General features: G+C 41.6%; 1 protein-coding gene across 2 annotated transcripts; it reads right to left on the minus strand.

Annotated features, from left to right (window-relative positions):
* Window positions 1-24: 24 nt before the first annotated feature.
* On the minus strand, window positions 25-18,747 carry LOC134571026 (dual specificity protein phosphatase 14-like). Of its 2 annotated transcripts, none has more exons than XM_063429068.1 (2): window positions 18,693-18,747; window positions 25-1,301 (listed from the first exon to the last, which is right to left on the minus strand). In XM_063429068.1, exon 2 carries the CDS (start codon window positions 1,207-1,209, stop codon window positions 553-555), a length of 657 nt encoding a protein of 218 aa, XP_063285138.1. In that variant the 5' UTR covers window positions 1,210-1,301; window positions 18,693-18,747; the 3' UTR covers window positions 25-552. The 2 variants fall into 2 exon arrangements, with proteins under 2 accessions (XP_063285138.1, XP_063285137.1); XM_063429067.1 differs by lacking the exon at window positions 18,693-18,747 and adding an exon at window positions 3,986-4,180.
* Between the last annotated feature and the right edge of the window lie 4,026 nt (window positions 18,748-22,773).

Consider the following 22,773-nt stretch of genomic DNA (forward strand, 5'->3'; position numbering starts at 1 on the left):
ATATACATAATTTATATTGCACCTTTTTCCCGTTCCCACCCCTTATACATCCCACAAGTACAGATTGTGTTGGCAGATTTTTATTAACAAAAGTAAAGAAAATGTAACTATTTAGCCCCTTTCTAGCAGATGGCTCGCCAGTCATATCAAGGGGTCTTCCTTGACCCTTTCTCATGAATTAGTAGATCAGACTTTCTATTATTAAAAAAAAATCTGTTCTGGGGGAAAGTTTGAATTGTTACGCACTTTGTAGGAGCAAGCCGTTGGTTTGCATGATGGCTGCTCACAGTTTAATATTTAGCCCACAATTGCTTTTCAGAAACGCCCCCATAAACGTTCCCACAAACCTGAGTTTTTGAAATAACCATAAATAAATCAACTCTTTCATATAGAACACCCAATACACCCAACATTTCCATATTTCAGTTTATCATTGAGGGGCATGTACATTCCCAATCTACATACAGTAAAAAGCATGGTTTTAGTCAAGTTCTTTGAGCATGGCACCAGTCCTGTTTTGTCTTCTGGGTTTATTTTTATTTATTTTTTTTTTTATCTAAAACCCCAAACTGGGATTAGGTTGCGGGTCTCTCTCTCGTATATGTCTGGTATGAGACCCAAAGGAGATGGTACGAGTCTTACAGTGTTTTTTCCAAAAAGTTTCTTTTCGTACTGAATCAGTTGCTGCCAGAAGCCAGCATTCGGTCGTACCACAGGTCTTCTGGTTTTCACCCACTGGTGGGCGTCAAGGAGAGACAGTCGGTGATACTTCATCAGATACGCGATGCAGAGCGTGGCCGAGCGGCTCACTCCAGCCACGCAATGCACCAGAGTCCTGCCATTTCTCTTTCCATTCTGGTGAATACGGTCAGCCACAGAGTCAAAGTACAGAGCCAGCGGCGCATGAGGCAAATCCGGCACCGGCACTTTAATGTAATCCACATCCGGCCAGTTAGTGTTGGGGATCTCTAGGGTGGCATTGACAATACAAGTGACATTGCGGGCATACACCAAGTGTCGGCTGCCTGCCGCATTCCCACTAGAGAGGTAGAGGCAGGGGCTGATTTGAGCAATGCTGCCCAAATTGGAAAGCCCTGTGCCGGTGCTGCCTCCGACAGCCACTGGTTTGGAAATTGTTGCAGGAGGTGGTGGAGAGCGTCGCAGGAGCCTGTGGCTGCGGAAATTCATAGTGGGCAGCTGAAGGGGCATAGAGAAAGGGGGAATGTGATGGGAGGATTAAAGACTGATGAGCAACAGGTTTGAAAGTCTGACGTCAAGACCCAGATTTCACTTCTGGCAACCTGTAGGAGCAAAAAGACCAGGGTTAGTGTTTCCTGTAATGTCCTAGTATGATGGTATGTATTGGATAGACCTGTTCTGGGTGCTTTATATCACTATGTAGTTTGAATGTTTGATATCCCGTCCAGAGACCTGACCTTGTCACTGTTATTACCTTGCAAGGACTGATGTTTACGGATTACAGCAAATTATTGGTTATATAGATCATTAGAGACAGTCTGTATATTCCAAATCAGAAAATCCTAGAACAGAGATCACCAGCACTGCATGTGTTTGTGAACTATATCCCCATGATTGATGATGATGATGAGGATGATATATACACACACACACACACACACACACACACACACACACACTTTACTTTGTACACCCCTAATGCAAACACATTCCTTAAAGCGAGGTCTATACAATAGCTGACATTGATTCGGACACTTAGCATTTGCATGTGTATGTTTCGAGGGAAGAAGTTGAACCTAAGGGGGGTACAGTGAAAATGGGGGTGAATTCTCAATAGCGGGTAAAATGATGGAGAGGGTGTGACTGTGCAATAAGGTGGATGTCTGCACTCAGCCCTTCCTGTGGATCTGGGGTCGGTAGCAGGCGGAGGAGAGGTGCCCTTCACCCACGGAAAGCAAGGCCGCAGCCCGACTGACTCATCCTGTGAATCAGAACACTGCGGGGAAGGGGGGGAGCAGGTTACACAGATAGTGGGTGACTCAGCCAGTGCTGCTGGGTGTACATATCCTTCCCCTCCCTGTGTGCTCCCTCAGTGCCAATCTTACTCTGAACACAGACTGGCACTGGTACATATTTGCACTGTGTGCACATGGAGTAATGTGGGTGAGGCTGGCACAGTCACTGTCTAGTATGGCTGGCATGTAATGTATGAGGCTGGCACAGTCGCTGCTCATGGTATACCAGGCATGTAGCATGAGACTGGCAAAGTCGCTCTCCATGCTATGCAAGGTTTGCTGTGGATAAGGCTGGCACTATCACTGTCTTCTATGGCTGGCATGCAGTGGGTGGGGATAGCACAGTCCCTGTGTGTGGTATGGCTGGCATGCAGTGGGTGAGCCTGGCTCAGTCACTGTTTGTGGAATGGCTGGCATGCGGTTGTGAAGGAGGCTGCACTGGTATCCCTACAGATTGCCTGGAAGGTACAAGCAGATGAGACAGCATGGTTGCTGCCCATGGTATACCTGCCATGCGGTTGGACTGGCACAGTCACTGCCCACTTTATACCCAGCATGTAGTTAGGCTGGCATGATCACTATGGTATACCTGGCATGATGCAATCTGTGCGATCATGCTGTGGTGGGCTTAATTCTCTCTGCATTGTACCGGTGTGTAATACAAGGGGCAGGCTGTATATTAGCTCTCTGTATTGTACCGGTGTGTAATAAAAGGTGCAGGCTTTATATTGGCTCTCTCTGTATTGTACCGGTGTGTAATACAAGATGCAGGCTGTGTATTAGCTCTCTCTGTATTGTACCGGTGTGTAATACAAGATGCAGGCTGTGTATTAGCTCTCTCTGTATTGTACCGGTGTGTAATACAAGATGCAGGCTGTATATTGGCTCTCTCTCTCTATTGTACCGGTGTGTAATACAAGATGCAGGCTGTGTATTAGCTCTCTCTATTGTACCTGTGTGTAATACAAGGTGCAGCTCTCTGTATTGTACCGGTGTGTAATACAAGATGCAGGCTGTATATTAGCTCTCTCTGTATTGTACCGGTGTGTAATACAAGATGCAGGCTGTATATTAGCTCTCTCTATTGTACCTGTGTGTAATACAAGGTGCAGGCTGTATATTAGCTCTCTGTATTGTACCGGTTGTAATACAAGGTGCAGGCTGTATATTAGCTCTCTCTGTATTGTACCGGTGTGTAATACAAGATGCAGGCTGTATATTAGCTTTCTCTGTATTGTGCCGGTGTGTAGTACAAGGGGCAGGCTGTATATGAGCTATCTCTGTATTGTACCGGTGTGTAATACAAGGTGCAGGCTGTATATTAGCGCTCTCTCTATTGTACCGGTGTGTAATACAAAGTGCAGGCTGTATATTAGCTCTCTCTGTATTGTACCGGTGTGTAATACAAGGTGCAGGCTGTATATTAGCTCTCTCTGTATTGTACCGGTGTGTAATACAAGGTGCAGGCTGTATATTAGCTCTCTCTGTATTGTACCGGTGTGTAATACAAGGTGCAGGCTGTATATTAGCTCTCTCTGTATTGTACCGGTGTGTAATACAAGGTGCAGGCTGTATATTAGCTCTCTCTGTATTGTACCGGTGTGTAATACAAGGTGCAGGCTGTATATTAGCTCTCTCTGTATTGTACCGGTGTGTAATACAAGGTGCAGGCTGTATATTAGCTCTCTCTGTATTGTACCGGTGTGTAATACAAGGTGCAGGCTGTATATTAGCTCTCTCTGTATTGTACCGGTGTGTAATACAAGGTGCAGGCTGTATATTAGCTCTCTCTGTATTGTACCGGTGTGTAATACAAGGTGCAGGCTGTATATTAGCTCTCTCTGTATTGTACCGGTGTGTAATACAAGGTGCAGGCTGTATATTAGCTCTCTCTATTGTACCTGTGTGTAATACAAGGTGCAGGCTGTATATTAGCTCTCTCTGTATTGTACCGGTGTGTAATACAAGGTGCAGGCTGTATATTAGCTTACCTTGCTGGAGCTGGCTCATGTCCCCTGTCTGTGTGTGCAGAGCTTGGGCTCTTTATGCTCTCGCTCTGCAGAGAAGCTGGGGCTGCTGTGATGCTGAGGGAGGGTGTGAGGGGGGCGTGTGATAGTGAGGAGGGGGAGACACACAATGCCCCCTCACTGCTTTACATATTCATACCAGGAGCTGGGAACAGCTTCCGTTAACCCCTTCCTATTACAGGGCTGCCAATCCTCTGAGCCATCCCTCAAACACAGTGACCTGCCCCCCCTCCTCCTCCCCCCAAACACAGTGACCTGCCCCCCCTCCTCCCCCCAAACACAGTGACCTGCCCCCCCTCCTCCCCCCAAACACAGTGACCTACCCCCCCTCCTCTTTACCTTGTTTTGCATCTTATAATAAACCTGCAGAGCATTGTGCTGCTCAGACACTATAATAAACCGGCAGAGCATTGTGCTGCTAACACTATAATAAACCTGCAGAGCAATGTGCTGCTCAGACACTATAATAAACCTGCAGAGCAATGTGCTGCTCATACACTATAATAAACCTGCAGAGCAATGTGCTGCTCATACACTATAATAAACCTGCAGAGCATTGTGCTGCTAACACACTATAATAAACCTGCAGAGCATTGTGCTGCTAACACACTATAATAAACCTGCAGAGCATTGTGCTGCTCAGACACTATAATAAACCTGCAGAGCAATGTGCTGCTCATACACTATAATAAACCGGCAGAGCATTGTGCTGCTAATACTCTATAATAAACCTGCAGAGCAATGTGCTGCTCATACACTATAATAAACCTGCAGAGCATTGTGCTGCTAACACACTATAATAAACCTGCAGAGCATTGTGCTGCTAACACACTATAATAAACCTGCAGAGCATTGTGCTGCTAATACACGAATAAACCTGCAGAGCATTGTGCTGCTAACACACTATAATAAACCTGCAGAGCATTGTGCTGCTAACACACTATAATAAACCTGCAGAGCATTGTGCTGCTAACACTATAATAAACCTGCAGAGCATTGTGCTGCTCATACACTATAATAAACCGGCAGAGCATTGTGCTGCTAATACTCTATAATAAACCTGCAGAGCAATGTGCTGCTCATACACTATAATAAACCTGCAGAGCATTGTGCTGCTAACACACTATAATAAACCTGCAGAGCATTGTGCTGCTAACACTATAATAAACCTGCAGAGCATTGTGCTGCTCATACACTATAATAAACCTGCAGAGCATTGTGCTGCTAACACACTATAATAAACCTGCAGAGCATTGTGCTGCTAACACACTATAATAAACCTGCAGAGCATTGTGCTGCTAATACTCTATAATAAACCTGCAGAGCATTGTGCTGCTAACACACTATAATAAACCTGCAGAGCATTGTGCTGCTCAGACACTATAATAAACCTGCAGAGCATTGTGCTGCTCATACACTATAATAAACCTGCAGAGCAATGTGCTGCTCATACACTATAATAAACCGGCAGAGCATTGTGCTGCTAATACTCTATAATAAACCTGCAGAGCATTGTGCTGCTCATACACTATAATAAACCTGCAGAGCAATGTGCTGCTCATACACTATAATAAACCTGCAGAGCATTGTGCTGCTAACACACTATAATAAACCTGCAGAGCATTGTGCTGCTAACACACTATAATAAACCTGCAGAGCATTGTGCTGCTCAGACACTATAATAAACCTGCAGAGCAATGTGCTGCTCATACACTATAATAAACCGGCAGAGCATTGTGCTGCTAATACTCTATAATAAACCTGCAGAGCAATGTGCTGCTCATACACTATAATAAACCTGCAGAGCATTGTGCTGCTAACACACTATAATAAACCTGCAGAGCATTGTGCTGCTAACACACTATAATAAACCTGCAGAGCATTGTGCTGCTAATACACGAATAAACCTGCAGAGCATTGTGCTGCTAACACACTATAATAAACCTGCAGAGCATTGTGCTGCTAACACACTATAATAAAACTGCAGAGCATTGTGCTGCTAACACTATAATAAACCTGCAGAGCATTGTGCTGCTAACACACTATAATAAACCTGCAGAGCATTGTGCTGCTAATACACGAATAAACCTGCAGAGCATAGTGCTGCTAACACACTATAATAAACCTGCAGAGCATTGTGCTGCTAACACACTATAATAAACCTGCAGAGCATTGTGCTGCTAACACTATAATAAACCTGCAGAGCATTGTGCTGCTCATACACTATAATAAACCTGCAGAGCATTGTGCTGCTAACACACTATAATAAACCTGCAGAGCATTGTGCTGCTAACACACTATAATAAACCTGCAGAGCAATGTGCTGCTCATACACTATAATAAACCTGCAGAGCAATGTGCTGCTCATACACTATAATAAACCTGCAGAGCATTGTGCTGCTAACACACTATAATAAACCTGCAGAGCATTGTGCTGCTAACACACTATAATAAACCTGCAGAGCATTGTGCTGCTCAGACACTATAATAAACCTGCAGAGCAATGTGCTGCTCATACACTATAATAAACCGGCAGAGCATTGTGCTGCTAATACTCTATAATAAACCTGCAGAGCAATGTGCTGCTCATACACTATAATAAACCTGCAGAGCATTGTGCTGCTAACACACTATAATAAACCTGCAGAGCATTGTGCTGCTAACACACTATAATAAACCTGCAGAGCATTGTGCTGCTAATACACGAATAAACCTGCAGAGCATTGTGCTGCTAACACACTATAATAAACCTGCAGAGCATTGTGCTGCTAACACACTATAATAAACCTGCAGAGCATTGTGCTGCTAACACTATAATAAACCTGCAGAGCATTGTGCTGCTCATACACTATAATAAACCGGCAGAGCATTGTGCTGCTAATACTCTATAATAAACCTGCAGAGCAATGTGCTGCTCATACACTATAATAAACCTGCAGAGCATTGTGCTGCTAACACACTATAATAAACCTGCAGAGCATTGTGCTGCTAACACTATAATAAACCTGCAGAGCATTGTGCTGCTCATACACTATAATAAACCTGCAGAGCATTGTGCTGCTAACACACTATAATAAACCTGCAGAGCATTGTGCTGCTAACACACTATAATAAACCTGCAGAGCATTGTGCTAATATACTATAATAAACCTGCAGAGCATTGTGCTGCTAACACACTATAATAAACCTGCAGAGCATTGTGCTGCTAACACAATAATAAACCTGCAGAGCATTGTGCTGCTCATACACTATAATAAACCTGCAGAGCAATGTGCTGCTCATACACTATAATAAACCTGCAGAGCAATGTGCTGCTCATACACTATAATAAACCTGCAGAGCATTGTGCTGCTAATACTCTATAATAAACCTGCAGAGCAATGTGCTGCTCATACACTATAATAAACCGGCAGAGCATTGTGCTGCTCATACACTATAATAAACCGGCAGAGCATTGTGCTGCTAACACTATAATAAACCTGCAGAGCATTGTGCTGCTAACACACTATAATAAACCTGCAGAGCATTGTGCTGCTAATACACGAATAAACCTGCAGAGCATTGTGCTGCTCATACACTATAATAAACCGGCAGAGCATTGTGCTGCTAATACACTATAATAAACCTGCAGAGCAATGTGCTGCTCATACACTATAATAAACCTGCAGAGCATTGTGCTGCTAACACACTATAATAAACCTGCAGAGCATTGTGCTGCTAACACTATAATAAACCTGCAGAGCATTGTGCTGCTAACACTATAATAAACCTGCAGAGCATTGTGCTAATATACTATAATAAACCTGCAGAGCATTGTGCTGCTAACACACTATAATAAACCTGCAGAGCATTGTGCTGCTAACACACTATAATAAACCTGCAGAGCATTGTGCTGCTAACACTATAATAAACCTGCAGAGCATTGTGCTGCTCATACACTATAATAAACCTGCAGAGCAATGTGCTGCTCATACACTATAATAAACCTGCAGAGCAATGTGCTGCTCATACACTATAATAAACCTGCAGAGCATTGTGCTGCTAACACTCTATAATAAACCTGCAGAGCAATGTGCTGCTCATACACTATAATAAACCTGCAGAGCATTGTGCTGCTAACACACTATAATAAACCTGCAGAGCATTGTGCTGCTAACACTATAATAAACCTGCAGAGCATTGTGCTGCTCATACACTATAATAAACCTGCAGAGCATTGTGCTGCTAACACACTATAATAAACCTGCAGAGCATTGTGCTGCTAATACTCTATAATAAACCTGCAGAGCATTGTGCTGCTAACACACTATAATAAACCTGCAGAGCATTGTGCTGCTCAGACACTATAATAAACCGGCAGAGCATTGTGCTGCTAATACTCTATAATAAACCTGCAGAGCAATGTGCTGCTCATACACTATAATAAACCTGCAGAGCATTGTGCTGCTAACACACTATAATAAACCTGCAGAGCATTGTGCTGCTAACACTATAATAAACCTGCAGAGCATTGTGCTGCTCATACACTATAATAAACCTGCAGAGCATTGTGCTGCTAACACACTATAATAAACCTGCAGAGCATTGTGCTGCTAACACACTATAATAAACCTGCAGAGCATTGTGCTGCTAACACACTATAATAAACCTGCAGAGCATTGTGCTGCTAACACTATAATAAACCTGCAGAGCATTGTGCTAATATACTATAAGAAACCTGCAGAGCATTGTGCTGCTAACACACTATAATAAACCTGCAGAGCATTGTGCTGCTAACACACTATAATAAACCTGCAGAGCATTGTGCTGCTAACACACTATAATAAACCTGCAGAGCATTGTGCTGCTCAGACACTATAATAAACCTGCAGAGCAATGTGCTGCTCATACACTATAATAAACCTGCAGAGCATTGTGCTGCTAACACACTATAATAAACCTGCAGAGCATTGTGCTGCTAACACACTATAATAAACCTGCAGAGCATTGTGCTGCTAATACACGAATAAACCTGCAGAGCATTGTGCTGCTAACACACTATAATAAACCTGCAGAGCATTGTGCTGCTCAGACACTATAATAAACCTGCAGAGCATTGTGCTGCTCATACACTATAATAAACCTGCAGAGCAATGTGCTGCTCATACACTATAATAAACCGGCAGAGCATTGTGCTGCTAATACTCTATAATAAACCTGCAGAGCATTGTGCTGCTCATACACTATAATAAACCTGCAGAGCATTGTGCTGCTAACACACTATAATAAACCTGCAGAGCATTGTGCTGCTAACACACTATAATAAACCTGCAGAGCATTGTGCTGCTAATACACGAATAAACCTGCAGAGCATTGTGCTGCTAACACACTATAATAAACCTGCAGAGCATTGTGCTGCTCAGACACTATAATAAACCTGCAGAGCATTGTGCTGCTCATACACTATAATAAACCTGCAGAGCATTGTGCTGCTAATACACGAATAAACCTGCAGAGCATTGTGCTGCTAACACAATAATAAACCTGCAGAGCATTGTGCTGCTCATACACTATAATAAACCTGCAGAGCAATGTGCTGCTCATACACTATAATAAACCTGCAGAGCAATGTGCTGCTCATACACTATAATAAACCTGCAGAGCATTGTGCTGCTAATACTCTATAATAAACCTGCAGAGCATTGTGCTGCTCATACACTATAATAAACCTGCAGAGCATTGTGCTGCTAACACACTATAATAAACCTGCAGAGCATTGTGCTGCTAACACAATAATAAACCTGCAGAGCATTGTGCTGCTCATACACTATAATAAACCTGCAGAGCAATGTGCTGCTCATACACTATAATAAACCTGCAGAGCAATGTGCTGCTCATACACTATAATAAACCTGCAGAGCATTGTGCTGCTAATACTCTATAATAAACCTGCAGAGCAATGTGCTGCTCATACACTATAATAAACCGGCAGAGCATTGTGCTGCTAACACTATAATAAACCTGCAGAGCATTGTGCTGCTCATACACTATAATAAACCTGCAGAGCATTGTGCTGCTAACACACTATAATAAACCTGCAGAGCATTGTGCTGCTAACACACTATAATAAACCTGCAGAGCATTGTGCTGCTAACACACTATAATAAACCTGCAGAGCATTGTGCTGCTAATACACGAATAAACCTGCAGAGCATTGTGCTGCTCATACACTATAATAAACCGGCAGAGCATTGTGCTGCTAATACACGAATAAACCTGCAGAGCATTGTGCTGCTCATACACTATAATAAACCGGCAGAGCATTGTGCTGCTAATACACTATAATAAACCTGCAGAGCAATGTGCTGCTCATACACTATAATAAACCTGCAGAGCATTGTGCTGCTAACACACTATAATAAACCTGCAGAGCATTGTGCTGCTAACACTATAATAAACCTGCAGAGCATTGTGCTGCTAACACTATAATAAACCTGCAGAGCATTGTGCTAATATACTATAATAAACCTGCAGAGCATTGTGCTGCTAACACACTATAATAAACCTGCAGAGCATTGTGCTGCTAACACACTATAATAAACCTGCAGAGCATTGTGCTGCTAACACTATAATAAACCTGCAGAGCATTGTGCTGCTCATACACTATAATAAACCTGCAGAGCAATGTGCTGCTCATACACTATAATAAACCTGCAGAGCAATGTGCTGCTCATACACTATAATAAACCTGCAGAGCAATGTGCTGCTCATACACTATAATAAACCTGCAGAGCATTGTGCTGCTCATACACTATAATAAACCTGCAGAGCATTGTGCTGCTAACACTATAATAAACCTGCAGAGCATTGTGCTTCTCATACACTATAATAAACCTGCAGAGCATTGTGCTGCTAACACACTATAATAAACCTGCAGAGCATTGTGCTGCTAACACACTATAATAAACCTGCAGAGCATTGTGCTGCTAATACTCTATAATAAACCTGCAGAGCATTGTGCTGCTAACACACTATAATAAACCTGCAGAGCATTGTGCTGCTCAGACACTATAATAAACCTGCAGAGCATTGTGCTGCTCATACACTATAATAAACCTGCAGAGCAATGTGCTGCTCATACACTATAATAAACCGGCAGAGCATTGTGCTGCTAATACTCTATAATAAACCTGCAGAGCATTGTGCTGCTCATACACTATAATAAACCTGCAGAGCAATGTGCTGCTCATACACTATAATAAACCTGCAGAGCATTGTGCTGCTAACACACTATAATAAACCTGCAGAGCATTGTGCTGCTCATACACTATAATAAACCTGCAGAGCATTGTGCTGCTAACACACTATAATAAACCTGCAGAGCATTGTGCTGCTAACACACTATAATAAACCTGCAGAGCATTGTGCTGCTAACACACTATAATAAACCTGCAGAGCATTGTGCTGCTCAGACACTATAATAAACCTGCAGAGCAATGTGCTGCTCATACACTATAATAAACCGGCAGAGCATTGTGCTGCTAATACTCTATAATAAACCTGCAGAGCAATGTGCTGCTCATACACTATAATAAACCTGCAGAGCATTGTGCTGCTAACACACTATAATAAACCTGCAGAGCATTGTGCTGCTAACACACTATAATAAACCTGCAGAGCATTGTGCTGCTAATACACGAATAAACCTGCAGAGCATTGTGCTGCTAACACACTATAATAAACCTGCAGAGCATTGTGCTGCTAACACACTATAATAAACCTGCAGAGCATTGTGCTGCTAACACTATAATAAACCTGCAGAGCATTGTGCTGCTCATACACTATAATAAACCGGCAGAGCATTGTGCTGCTAATACTCTATAATAAACCTGCAGAGCAATGTGCTGCTCATACACTATAATAAACCTGCAGAGCATTGTGCTGCTAACACACTATAATAAACCTGCAGAGCATTGTGCTGCTAACACTATAATAAACCTGCAGAGCATTGTGCTGCTCATACACTATAATAAACCTGCAGAGCATTGTGCTGCTAACACACTATAATAAACCTGCAGAGCATTGTGCTGCTAACACACTATAATAAACCTGCAGAGCATTGTGCTGCTAATACACGAATAAACCTGCAGAGCATTGTGCTGCTAACACACTATAATAAACCTGCAGAGCATTGTGCTGCTAACACACTATAATAAACCTGCAGAGCAATGTGCTGCTCATACACTATAATAAACCGGCAGAGCATTGTGCTGCTAATACTCTATAATAAACCTGCAGAGCAATGTGCTGCTAATACTCTATAATAAACCTGCAGAGCAATGTGCTGCTCATACACTATAATAAACCTGCAGAGCATTGTGCTGCTAACACACTATAATAAACCTGCAGAGCATTGTGCTGCTAATACACGAATAAACCTGCAGAGCATTGTGCTGCTAACACACTATAATAAACCTGCAGAGCATTGTGCTCCTAACACACTATAATAAACCTGCAGAGCATTGTGCTGCTAACACTATAATAAAGCTGCAGAGCATTGTGCTGCTAACACACTATAATAAACCTGCAGAGCATTGTGCTGCTAATACACGAATAAACCTGCAGAGCATTGTGCTGCTAACACACTATAATAAACCTGCAGAGCATTGTGCTGCTAACACACTATAATAAACCTGCAGAGCATTGTGCTGCTAACACTATAATAAACCTGCAGAGCATTGTGCTGCTCATACACTATAATAAACCTGCAGAGCATTGTGCTGCTAACACACTATAATAAACCTGCAGAGCATTGTGCTGCTAACACACTATAATAAACCTGCAGAGCATTGTGCTGCTAATACACGAATAAACCTGCAGAGCATTGTGCTGCTAACACACTATAATAAACCTGCAGAGCATTGTGCTGCTAACACACTATAATAAACCTGCAGAGCATTGTGCTGCTAACACTATAATAAACCTGCAGAGCATTGTGCTAATATACTATAATAAACCTGCAGAGCATTGTGCTGCTAACACACTATAATAAACCTGCAGAGCATTGTGCTGCTAACACAATAATAAACCTGCAGAGCATTGTGCTGCTCATACACTATAATAAACCTGCAGAGCAATGTGCTGCTCATACACTATAATAAACCTGCAGAGCAATGTGCTGCTCATACACTATAATAAACCTGCAGAGCATTGTGCTGCTAATACTCTATAATAAACCTGCAGAGCAATGTGCTGCTCATACACTATAATAAACCTGCAGAGCAATGTGCTGCTCATACACTATAATAAACCTGCAGAGCAATGTGCTGCTCATACACTATAATAAACCTGCAGAGCATTGTGCTGCTAATACTCTATAATAAACCTGCAGAGCAATGTGCTGCTCATACACTATAATAAACCGGCAGAGCATTGTGCTGCTAACACTATAATAAACCTGCAGAGCATTGTGCTGCTCATACACTATAATAAACCTGCAGAGCATTGTGCTGCTAACACACTATAATAAACCTGCAGAGCATTGTGCTGCTAACACACTATAATAAACCTGCAGAGCATTGTGCTGCTAATACACGAATAAACCTGCAGAGCATTGTGCTGCTCATACACTATAATAAACCTGCAGAACATTGTGCTGCTAATACACGAATAAACCTGCAGAGCATTGTGCTGCTAATACACTATAATAAACCTGCAGAGCATTGTGCTGCTAATACACTATAATAAACCTGCAGAGCATTGTGCTGCTAATACACTATAATAAACCTGCAGAGCAATGTGCTGCTCATACACTATAATAAACCTGCAGAGCATTGTGCTGCTAATACACGAATAAACCTGCAGAGCATTGTGCTGCTCATACACTATAATAAACCTGCAGAACATTGTGCTGCTAATACACGAATAAACCTGCAGAGCATTGTGCTGCTAATACACTATAATAAACCTGCAGAGCATTGTGCTGCTAATACACTATAATAAACCTGCAGAGCATTGTGCTGCTAATACACTATAATAAACCTGCAGAGCAATGTGCTGCTCATACACTATAATAAACCGGCAGAGCATTGTGCTGCTAACACTATAATAAACCTGCAGAGCATTGTGCTGCTCATACACTATAATAAACCTGCAGAGCATTGTGCTGCTAACACACTATAATAAACCTGCAGAGCAATGTGCTGCTCATACACTATAATAAACCTGCAGAGCAATGTGCTGCTAATACACTATAATAAACCTGCAGAGCAATGTGCTGCTAATACACTATAATAAACCTGCAGAGCATTGTGCTGCTAACACTATAATAAACCTGCAGAGCATTGTGCTAATATACTATAATAAACCTGCAGAGCATTGTGCTGCTAACACACTATAATAAACCTGCAGAGCATTGTGCTGCTAACACACTATAATAAACCTGCAGAGCATTGTGCTGCTAACACTATAATAAACCTGCAGAGCATTGTGCTGCTCATACACTATAATAAACCTGCAGAGCAATGTGCTGCTCATACACTATAATAAACCTGCAGAGCAATGTGCTGCTCATACACTATAATAAACCTGCAGAGCATTGTGCTGCTAATACTCTATAATAAACCTGCAGAGCAATGTGCTGCTCATACACTATAATAAACCGGCAGAGCATTGTGCTGCTAACACTATAATAAACCTGCAGAGCATTGTGCTGCTCATACACTATAATAAACCTGCAGAGCATTGTGCTGCTAACACACTATAATAAACCTGCAGAGCATTGTGCTGCTAACACACTATAATAAACCTGCAGAGCATTGTGCTGCTAATACACGAATAAACCTGCAGAGCATTGTGCTGCTCATACACTATAATAAACCGGCAGAGCATTGTGCTGCTAATACACTATAATAAACCTGCAGAGCAATGTGCTGCTCATACACTATAATAAACCGGCAGAGCATTGTGCTGCTAATACACGAATAAACCTGCAGAGCAATGTGCTGCTCATACACTATAATAAACCTGCAGAACATTGTGCTGCTAATACACGAATAAACCTGCAGAGCATTGTGCTGCTAATACACTATAATAAACCTGCAGAACATTGTGCTGCTAATACACGAATAAACCTGCAGAGCATTGTGCTGCTAATACACTATAATAAACCTGCAGAGCATTGTGCTGCTAATACACTATAATAAACCTGCAGAGCATTGTGCTGCTAATACACTATAATAAACCTGCAGAGCAATGTGCTGCTCATACACTATAATAAACCGGCAGAGCATTGTGCTGCTAATACACTATAATAAACCTGCAGAGCAATGTGCTGCTCATACACTATAATAAACCGGCAGAGCATTGTGCTGCTAATACACTATAATAAACCTGCAGAGCAATGTGCTGCTAATACACTATAATAAACCTGCAGAGCAATGTGCTGCTAATACACTATAATAAACCTGCAGAGCAATGTGCTGCTAATACACTATAATAAACCTGCAGAGCATTGTGCTGCTAATACACGAATAAACCTGCAGAGCATTGTGCTGCTAATACTCTATAATAAACCTGCAGAGCAATGTGCTGCTAATACTCTATAATAAACCTGCAGAGCATTGTGCTGCTCAGACACTATAATAAACCTGCAGAGCATTGTGCTGCTAACACTATAATAAACCTGCAGAGCATTGTGCTGCTAATACTCTATAATAAACCTGCAGAGCATTGTGCTGCTAACACTATAATAAACCTGCAGAGCATTCTGCTGCTAACACTATAATAAACCTACAGAGCATTGTGCTGCTAATACTCTATAATAAACCTGCAGAGCATTGTGCTGCTCAGACACTATAATAAACCTGCAGAGCATTGTGCTGCTAACACTATAATAAACCTGCAGAGCATTCTGCTGCTAACACTATAATAAACCTACAGAGCATTGTGCTGCTAATACTCTATAATAAACCTGCAGAGCATTGTGCTGCTCAGACACTATAATAAACCTGCAGAGCATTGTGCTGCTAATACACGAATAAACCTGCAGAACATTGTGCTGCTAATACTCTATAATAAACCTGCAGAGCATTGTGCTGCTCAGACACTATAATAAACCTGCAGAGCATTGTGCTGCTAATACACGAATAAACCTGCAGAACATTGTGCTGCTAATACTCTATAATAAACCTGCAGAACATTGTGCGGCTAATACACTATAATAAACCTGCAGAGCATTGTGCTGCTAACACTATAATAAACCTGCAGAGCATTCTGCTGCTAACACTATAATAAACCTACAGAGCATTGTGCTGCTAATACTCTATAATAAACCTGCAGAGCATTGTGCTGCTCAGACACTATAATAAACCTGCAGAGCATTGTGCTGCTAACACTATAATAAACCTGCAGAGCATTCTGCTGCTAACACTATAATAAACCTACAGAGCATTGTGCTGCTAATACTCTATAATAAACCTGCAGAGCATTGTGCTGCTCAGACACTATAATAAACCTGCAGAGCATTGTGCTGCTAATACACGAATAAACCTGCAGAACATTGTGCTGCTAATACTCTATAATAAACCTGCAGAGCATTGTGCTGCTCAGACACTATAATAAACCTGCAGAGCATTGTGCTGCTAATACACGAATAAACCTGCAGAACATTGTGCTGCTAATACTCTATAATAAACCTGCAGAACATTGTGCGGCTAATACTCTATAATAAACCTGCAGAGCATTGTGCTGCTAACACTATAATAAACCTGCAGAGCATTGTGCTGCTAACACTATAATAAACCTGCAGAGCATTCTGCTGCTAATACTATAATAAACCTGCAGAGCATTGTGCTGCTCAGACACTATAATAAACCTGCAGAGCATTGTGCTGCTAATACTATAATAAACCTGCAGATAATTGTGCTAATACACTATAATAAACCTGCAGAGCATTTTGCTAATATACTATAATAAACCTGCAGAGCATTGTGCTGCTAACACTATAATAAACCTGCAGATAATTGTGCTGCTAATACACTATAATAAACCTGCAGAGCATTGTGCTGCTCAGACACTATAATAAACCTGCAGAGCATTGTGCTGCTAACACCATAATAAACCTGCAGAGCATTGTGCTGCTAATACTCTATAATAAACCTGCAGATAATTGTGCTGCTAATACTCTATAATAAACCTGCAGAGCATTGTGCTGCTAATACACTATAATAAACCTGCAGAGCATTGTGCTGCTAATACTATAATAAACCTGCAGATAATTGTGCTGCTAATACTCTATAATAAACCTGCAGAGCATTGTGCTGCTAATAATAAACCTGCAGAGCATTGTTCTGCTAACACACTATAATAAACCTGCAGAGCATTGTGCTGCTAACACACTATAATAAACCTGCAGAGCATTGTGCTGCTAACACCATAATAAACCTGCAGAGCATTGTGCTGCTAATACACTGTAATAAACCTGCAGAGCATTGTGCTGCTAATACACTATAATAAACATGCAGAGCATTGTGCTGCTAATACTATAATAAACCTGCAGATAATTGTGCTGCTAATACTCTATAATAAACCTGCAGAGCATTGTGCTGCTAATAATAAACCTGCAGAGCATTGTTCTGCTAACACACTATAATAAACCTGCAGAGCATTGTGCTGCTAACACACTATAATAAACCTGCAGAGCATTGTGCTGCTAACACCATAATAAACCTGCAGAGCATTGTGCTGCTAATACTCTATAATAAACCTGCAGAGCATTGTGCTGCTAATAATAAACCTGCAGAGCATTGTGCTGCTAATAATAAACCTGCAGAGCATTGTTCTGCTAATACACTATAATAAACCTGCAGAGCATTGTGCTGCTAATACACGAATAAACCTGCAGATAATTGTGCTGCTAATACTCTATAATAAACCTGCAGAGCATTGTGCTGCTAATACACTATAATAAACCTGCAGAGCATTGTGCTGCTAATACTCTATAATAAACCTGCAGATAATTGTGCTGCTAATACTCTATAATAAACCTGCAGATAATTGTGCTGCTAATACTCTATAATAAACCTGCAGAGCATTGTGCTGCTAACACCATAATAAACCTGCAGAGTGCTGTGCTGCTAATACTCTATAATAAACCTGCAGAGCATTGTGCTGCTAATAATAAACCTGCAGAGTATTGTTCTGCTAACACACTATAATAAACCTGCAGAGCATTGTGCTGCTAACACACTATAATAAACCTGCAGAGCATTGTGCTGCAAACATACTATAATAAACCTGCAGAGCATTGTGCTGCTAATAATAAACCTGCAGAGCATTGTGCTGCTAACACACTATAATAAACCTGCAGAGCATTGTGCTGCTAATACACTATAATAAACCTGCAGAGCATTGTGCTGCAAACATACTATAATAAACCTGCAGAGCATTGTGCTGCTAATAATAAACCTGCAGAGCATTGTTCTGCTAACACAGTATAATAAAACTGCAGAGCATTGTGCTGCTAATATACCATAATAAACCTGCAGAGCATTGTGCTGCTAACACTATAATACGTTAATAATATTGCAGTGTATAATACATGCAGGGCAGATACAGTGTGACAGTCACTCAGGGGATTGTTGTTACAGACATACAGGAATAAGCTCTGCCCCTATCAATCTGCAGTGCTGACCTTGCAGAGCATTGTTCTATAAGACATTTAACCCCTTGCTGGCTGGCAGCTCTCCTGCAGGCTCTGATGTCACAGGTGGGAGATGATGCTAAGAATAGTGACATCACCAGAGATACAATACTCAGCCAATGGGAAGCTCAGTTCTGTTTCCATGGCAACCCTGTCTTACACCCTTTAATGACCAAAAAACAACACAGAAACATTCTCACTGTATTATAGCTCCACAGCTACAATGTATCACTACCTGCTCTCATTAGACAGCTATACAATGTATCACTACCTGCTCTCATTAGACAGCTATACAATGTATCACTACCTGCTCTCATTAGACAGCTCTCATTAGACAGCTATACAATGTATCACTACCTGCTCTCATTAGACAGCTATACAATGTATCACTACCTGCTCTCATTAGACAGCTATACAGTGTATCACTACCTGCTCTCATTAGACAGCTATACAATGTATCACTACCTGCTCTCATTAGACAGCTATACAATGTATCACTACCTGCTCTCATTAGACAGCTCTCATTAGACAGCTATACAATGTATCACTACCTGCTCTCATTAGACAGCTATACAATGTATCACTACCTGCTCTCATTAGACAGCTATACAGTGTATCACTACCTGCTCTCATTAGACAGCTACAATGTATCACTACCTGCTCTCATTAGACAGCTATACAATGTATCACTACCTGCTCTCATTAGACAGCTATACAATGTATCACTACCTGCTCTCATTAGACAGCTATACAATGTACCACTACCTGCTCTCATTAGACAGCTATACAGTGTATCACTACCTGCTCTCATTAGACAGCTATACAATGTATCACTACCTGCTCTCATTAGACAGCTATACAGTGTATCATTACCTGCTCTCATTAGACAGCTATACAATGTATCACTACCTGCTCTCATTAGACAGCTATACAATGTATCACTTCCTGCTCTCATTAGACAGCTATACAATGTATCACTACCTGCTCTCATTAGACAGCTATACAATGTATCACTACCTGCTCTCATTAGACAGCTATACAATGTATCACTACCTGCTCTCATTAGACAGCTATACAGTGTATCACTACCTGCTCTCATTAGACAGCTATACAGTGTATCACTACCTGCTCTCATTAGACAGCTATACAATGTATCACTACCTGCTCTCATTAGACAGCTATACAATGTATCACTACCTGCTCTCATTAGACAGCTATACAGTGTATCACTACCTGCTCTCATTAGACAGCTATACAGTGTATCACTACCTGCTCTCATTAGACAGCTATACAATGTATCACTACCTGCTCTCATTAGACAGCTATACAATGTATCACTACCTGCTCTCATTAGACAGCTATACAGTGTATCACTACCTGCTCTCATTAGACAGCTATACAGTGTATCACTACCTGCTCTCATTAGACAGCTATACAGTGTATCACTACCTGCTCTCATTAGACAGCTATACAATGTATCACTACCTGCTCTCATTAGACAGCTATACAATGTACCACTACCTGCTCTCATTAGACAGCTATGCAATGTATCACTACCTGCTCTCATTAGACAGCTATACAATGTATCACTACCTGCTCTCATTAGACAGCTACAATGTATCACTACCTGCTCTCATTAGACAGCTATACAATGTATCACTACCTGCGTTCATTAGACAGCTATACAATGTATCACTACCTGCTCTCATTAGACAGCTATACAGTGTATCACTACCTGCTCTCATTAGACAGCTATACAATGTATCACTACCTGCTCTCATTAGACAGCTACAATGTATCACTACCTGCTCTCATTAGACAGCTACAATGTATCACTACCTGCTCTCATTAGACAGCTATACAATGTATCACTTCCTGCTCTCATTAGACAGCTATACAATGTATCACTACCTGCTCTCATTAGACAGCTACAATGTATCACTACCTGCTCTCATTAGACAGCTACAATGTATCACTACCTGCTCTCATTAGACAGCTATACAATGTATCACTACCTGCTCTCATTAGACAGCTATACAGTGTATCACTACCTGCTCTCATTAGACAGCTATACAGTGTATCACTACCTGCTCTCATTAGACAGCTATACAGTGTATCACTACCTGCTCTCATTAGACAGCTATACAATGTATCACTACCTGCTCTCATTAGACAGCTATACAATGTATCACTACCTGCTCTCATTAGACAGCTATACAGTGTATCACTACCTGCTCTCATTAGACAGCTATACAATGTATCACTACCTGCTCTCATTAGACAGCTATACAGTGTATCACTACCTGCTCTCATTAGACAGCTATACAATGTATCACTACCTGCTCTCATTAGACAGCTATACAATGTATCACTACCTGCTCTCATTAGACAGCTATACAGTGTATCACTACCTGCTCTCATTAGACAGCTATACAATGTATCACTACCTGCTCTCATTAGACAGCTATACAATGTATCACTACCTGCTCTCATTAGACAGCTATACAGTGTATCACTACCTGCTCTCATTAGACAGCTATACAGTGTATCACTACCTGCTCTCATTAGACAGCTACAATGTATCACTACCTGCTCTCATTAGACAGCTATACAATGTATCACTACCTGCGTTCATTAGACAGCTATACAATGTATCACTACCTGCTCTCATTAGACAGCTACAATGTATTCTGGGTACAGTTATGATGTCAGAGTTAGAAGACGCATGATCCAGACCCATTTGGTTAGATATGGATGGGCCCTGATCTATCTCTGGGCATTCACTACACTGTGATAATGGATAATGGATAATTGACAAAGAAATAATAATGAGGGTAACTGGTCTTGTTATTACCCCTATAAAGGGTGATTGGGCTTGGTATTGCCTCCAGAGAGGGTGACTGTTCTTGTTATTGCCCCCAGAGAGGGTGATTGGACTTGTTAATGCCCCCAGAGAGGGTAATTGGACTTGTTATTACCCCCAGAGAGGGTAATTTGATTTCTTATTGCTCCCAGAGAGGGTAATTGGACTTGTTATTACCCCCCATAGGGGTTATTGGACTTGTTATTACCCCCAGAGAGAGTGATTGGACTTGTTATTGCCCCCAGAGAGGGTGATTGGACTTGTTACTGCCCCCATAGGGGGTGATTGGAATTGTTATTACCCCCAGAGAGGGTGATTGGACTTGTTATTGCCCCCAGAGAGGGTGATTGGACTTGTTAATGCCCCCATAGGGGGTGATTGGACTTGTTATTGCCCCCAGAGAGGGTAATTGGACTTGTTAATGCCCCCAGAGATGGTGATAGCACTTGTTATTACCCCCAGAGAGGGTGATTGGACTTGTTATTACCCCCAGAGAGGGTGATTGGACTAAGCTATACTGCAGGGACCCCGTCTGGCATCCTTATCATCTGGCTCTGGTAAATTTATGCAAGCGATGTGTGTTTATTGTGAAAGTAATACAGATTACATCATTATTTGCAATACTTTTGACATTTTATTATTTAACAGTTTACTTTCCACATCACAGGGGTATTTGCCACTCACACAGGGGTATATCCGGGGTGGGAGCACCAGGGCAAATGCTCCCCTGGATAAATTGTGGTCATTTATATCTGGCTGGGCTGAATGAATGACCATCAATGTGTGTATCTATCTCTGTCTGTGTGCGTGTGTATAGGTATCTGTGTGTTTGTAGATGTGTGTATCTATCTCTGTCTTTGTGCGTGTGTATAGGTATCTGTGTGTTTGTAGATGTGTGTATCTATCTCTGTCTGTGTGTGTGTGTATAGGTATCTGTGTGTTTGTAGATGTGTATATCTATCTCTGTCTGTGTGTTTATAGGTATCTGTGTGTTTGTAGATGTGTATATCTATCTCTGTCTGTGTGCGTGTGTATAGGTATCTGTGTGTTTGTAGATGTGTATATCTATCTCTGTCTGTGTGTGTGTGTATAGGTATCTGTGTGTTTGTAGATGTGTGTATCTATCTCTGTCTGTGTGCGTGTGTATAGGTATCTATGTGTTTGTAGATGTGTATTTCTATCTCTGTCTGTGTGCGTGTGTATAGGTAT

Source organism: Pelobates fuscus, chromosome 8, assembly GCF_036172605.1.
Source record: "Pelobates fuscus isolate aPelFus1 chromosome 8, aPelFus1.pri, whole genome shotgun sequence".
NCBI lineage: Eukaryota > Metazoa > Chordata > Amphibia > Anura > Pelobatidae > Pelobates > Pelobates fuscus.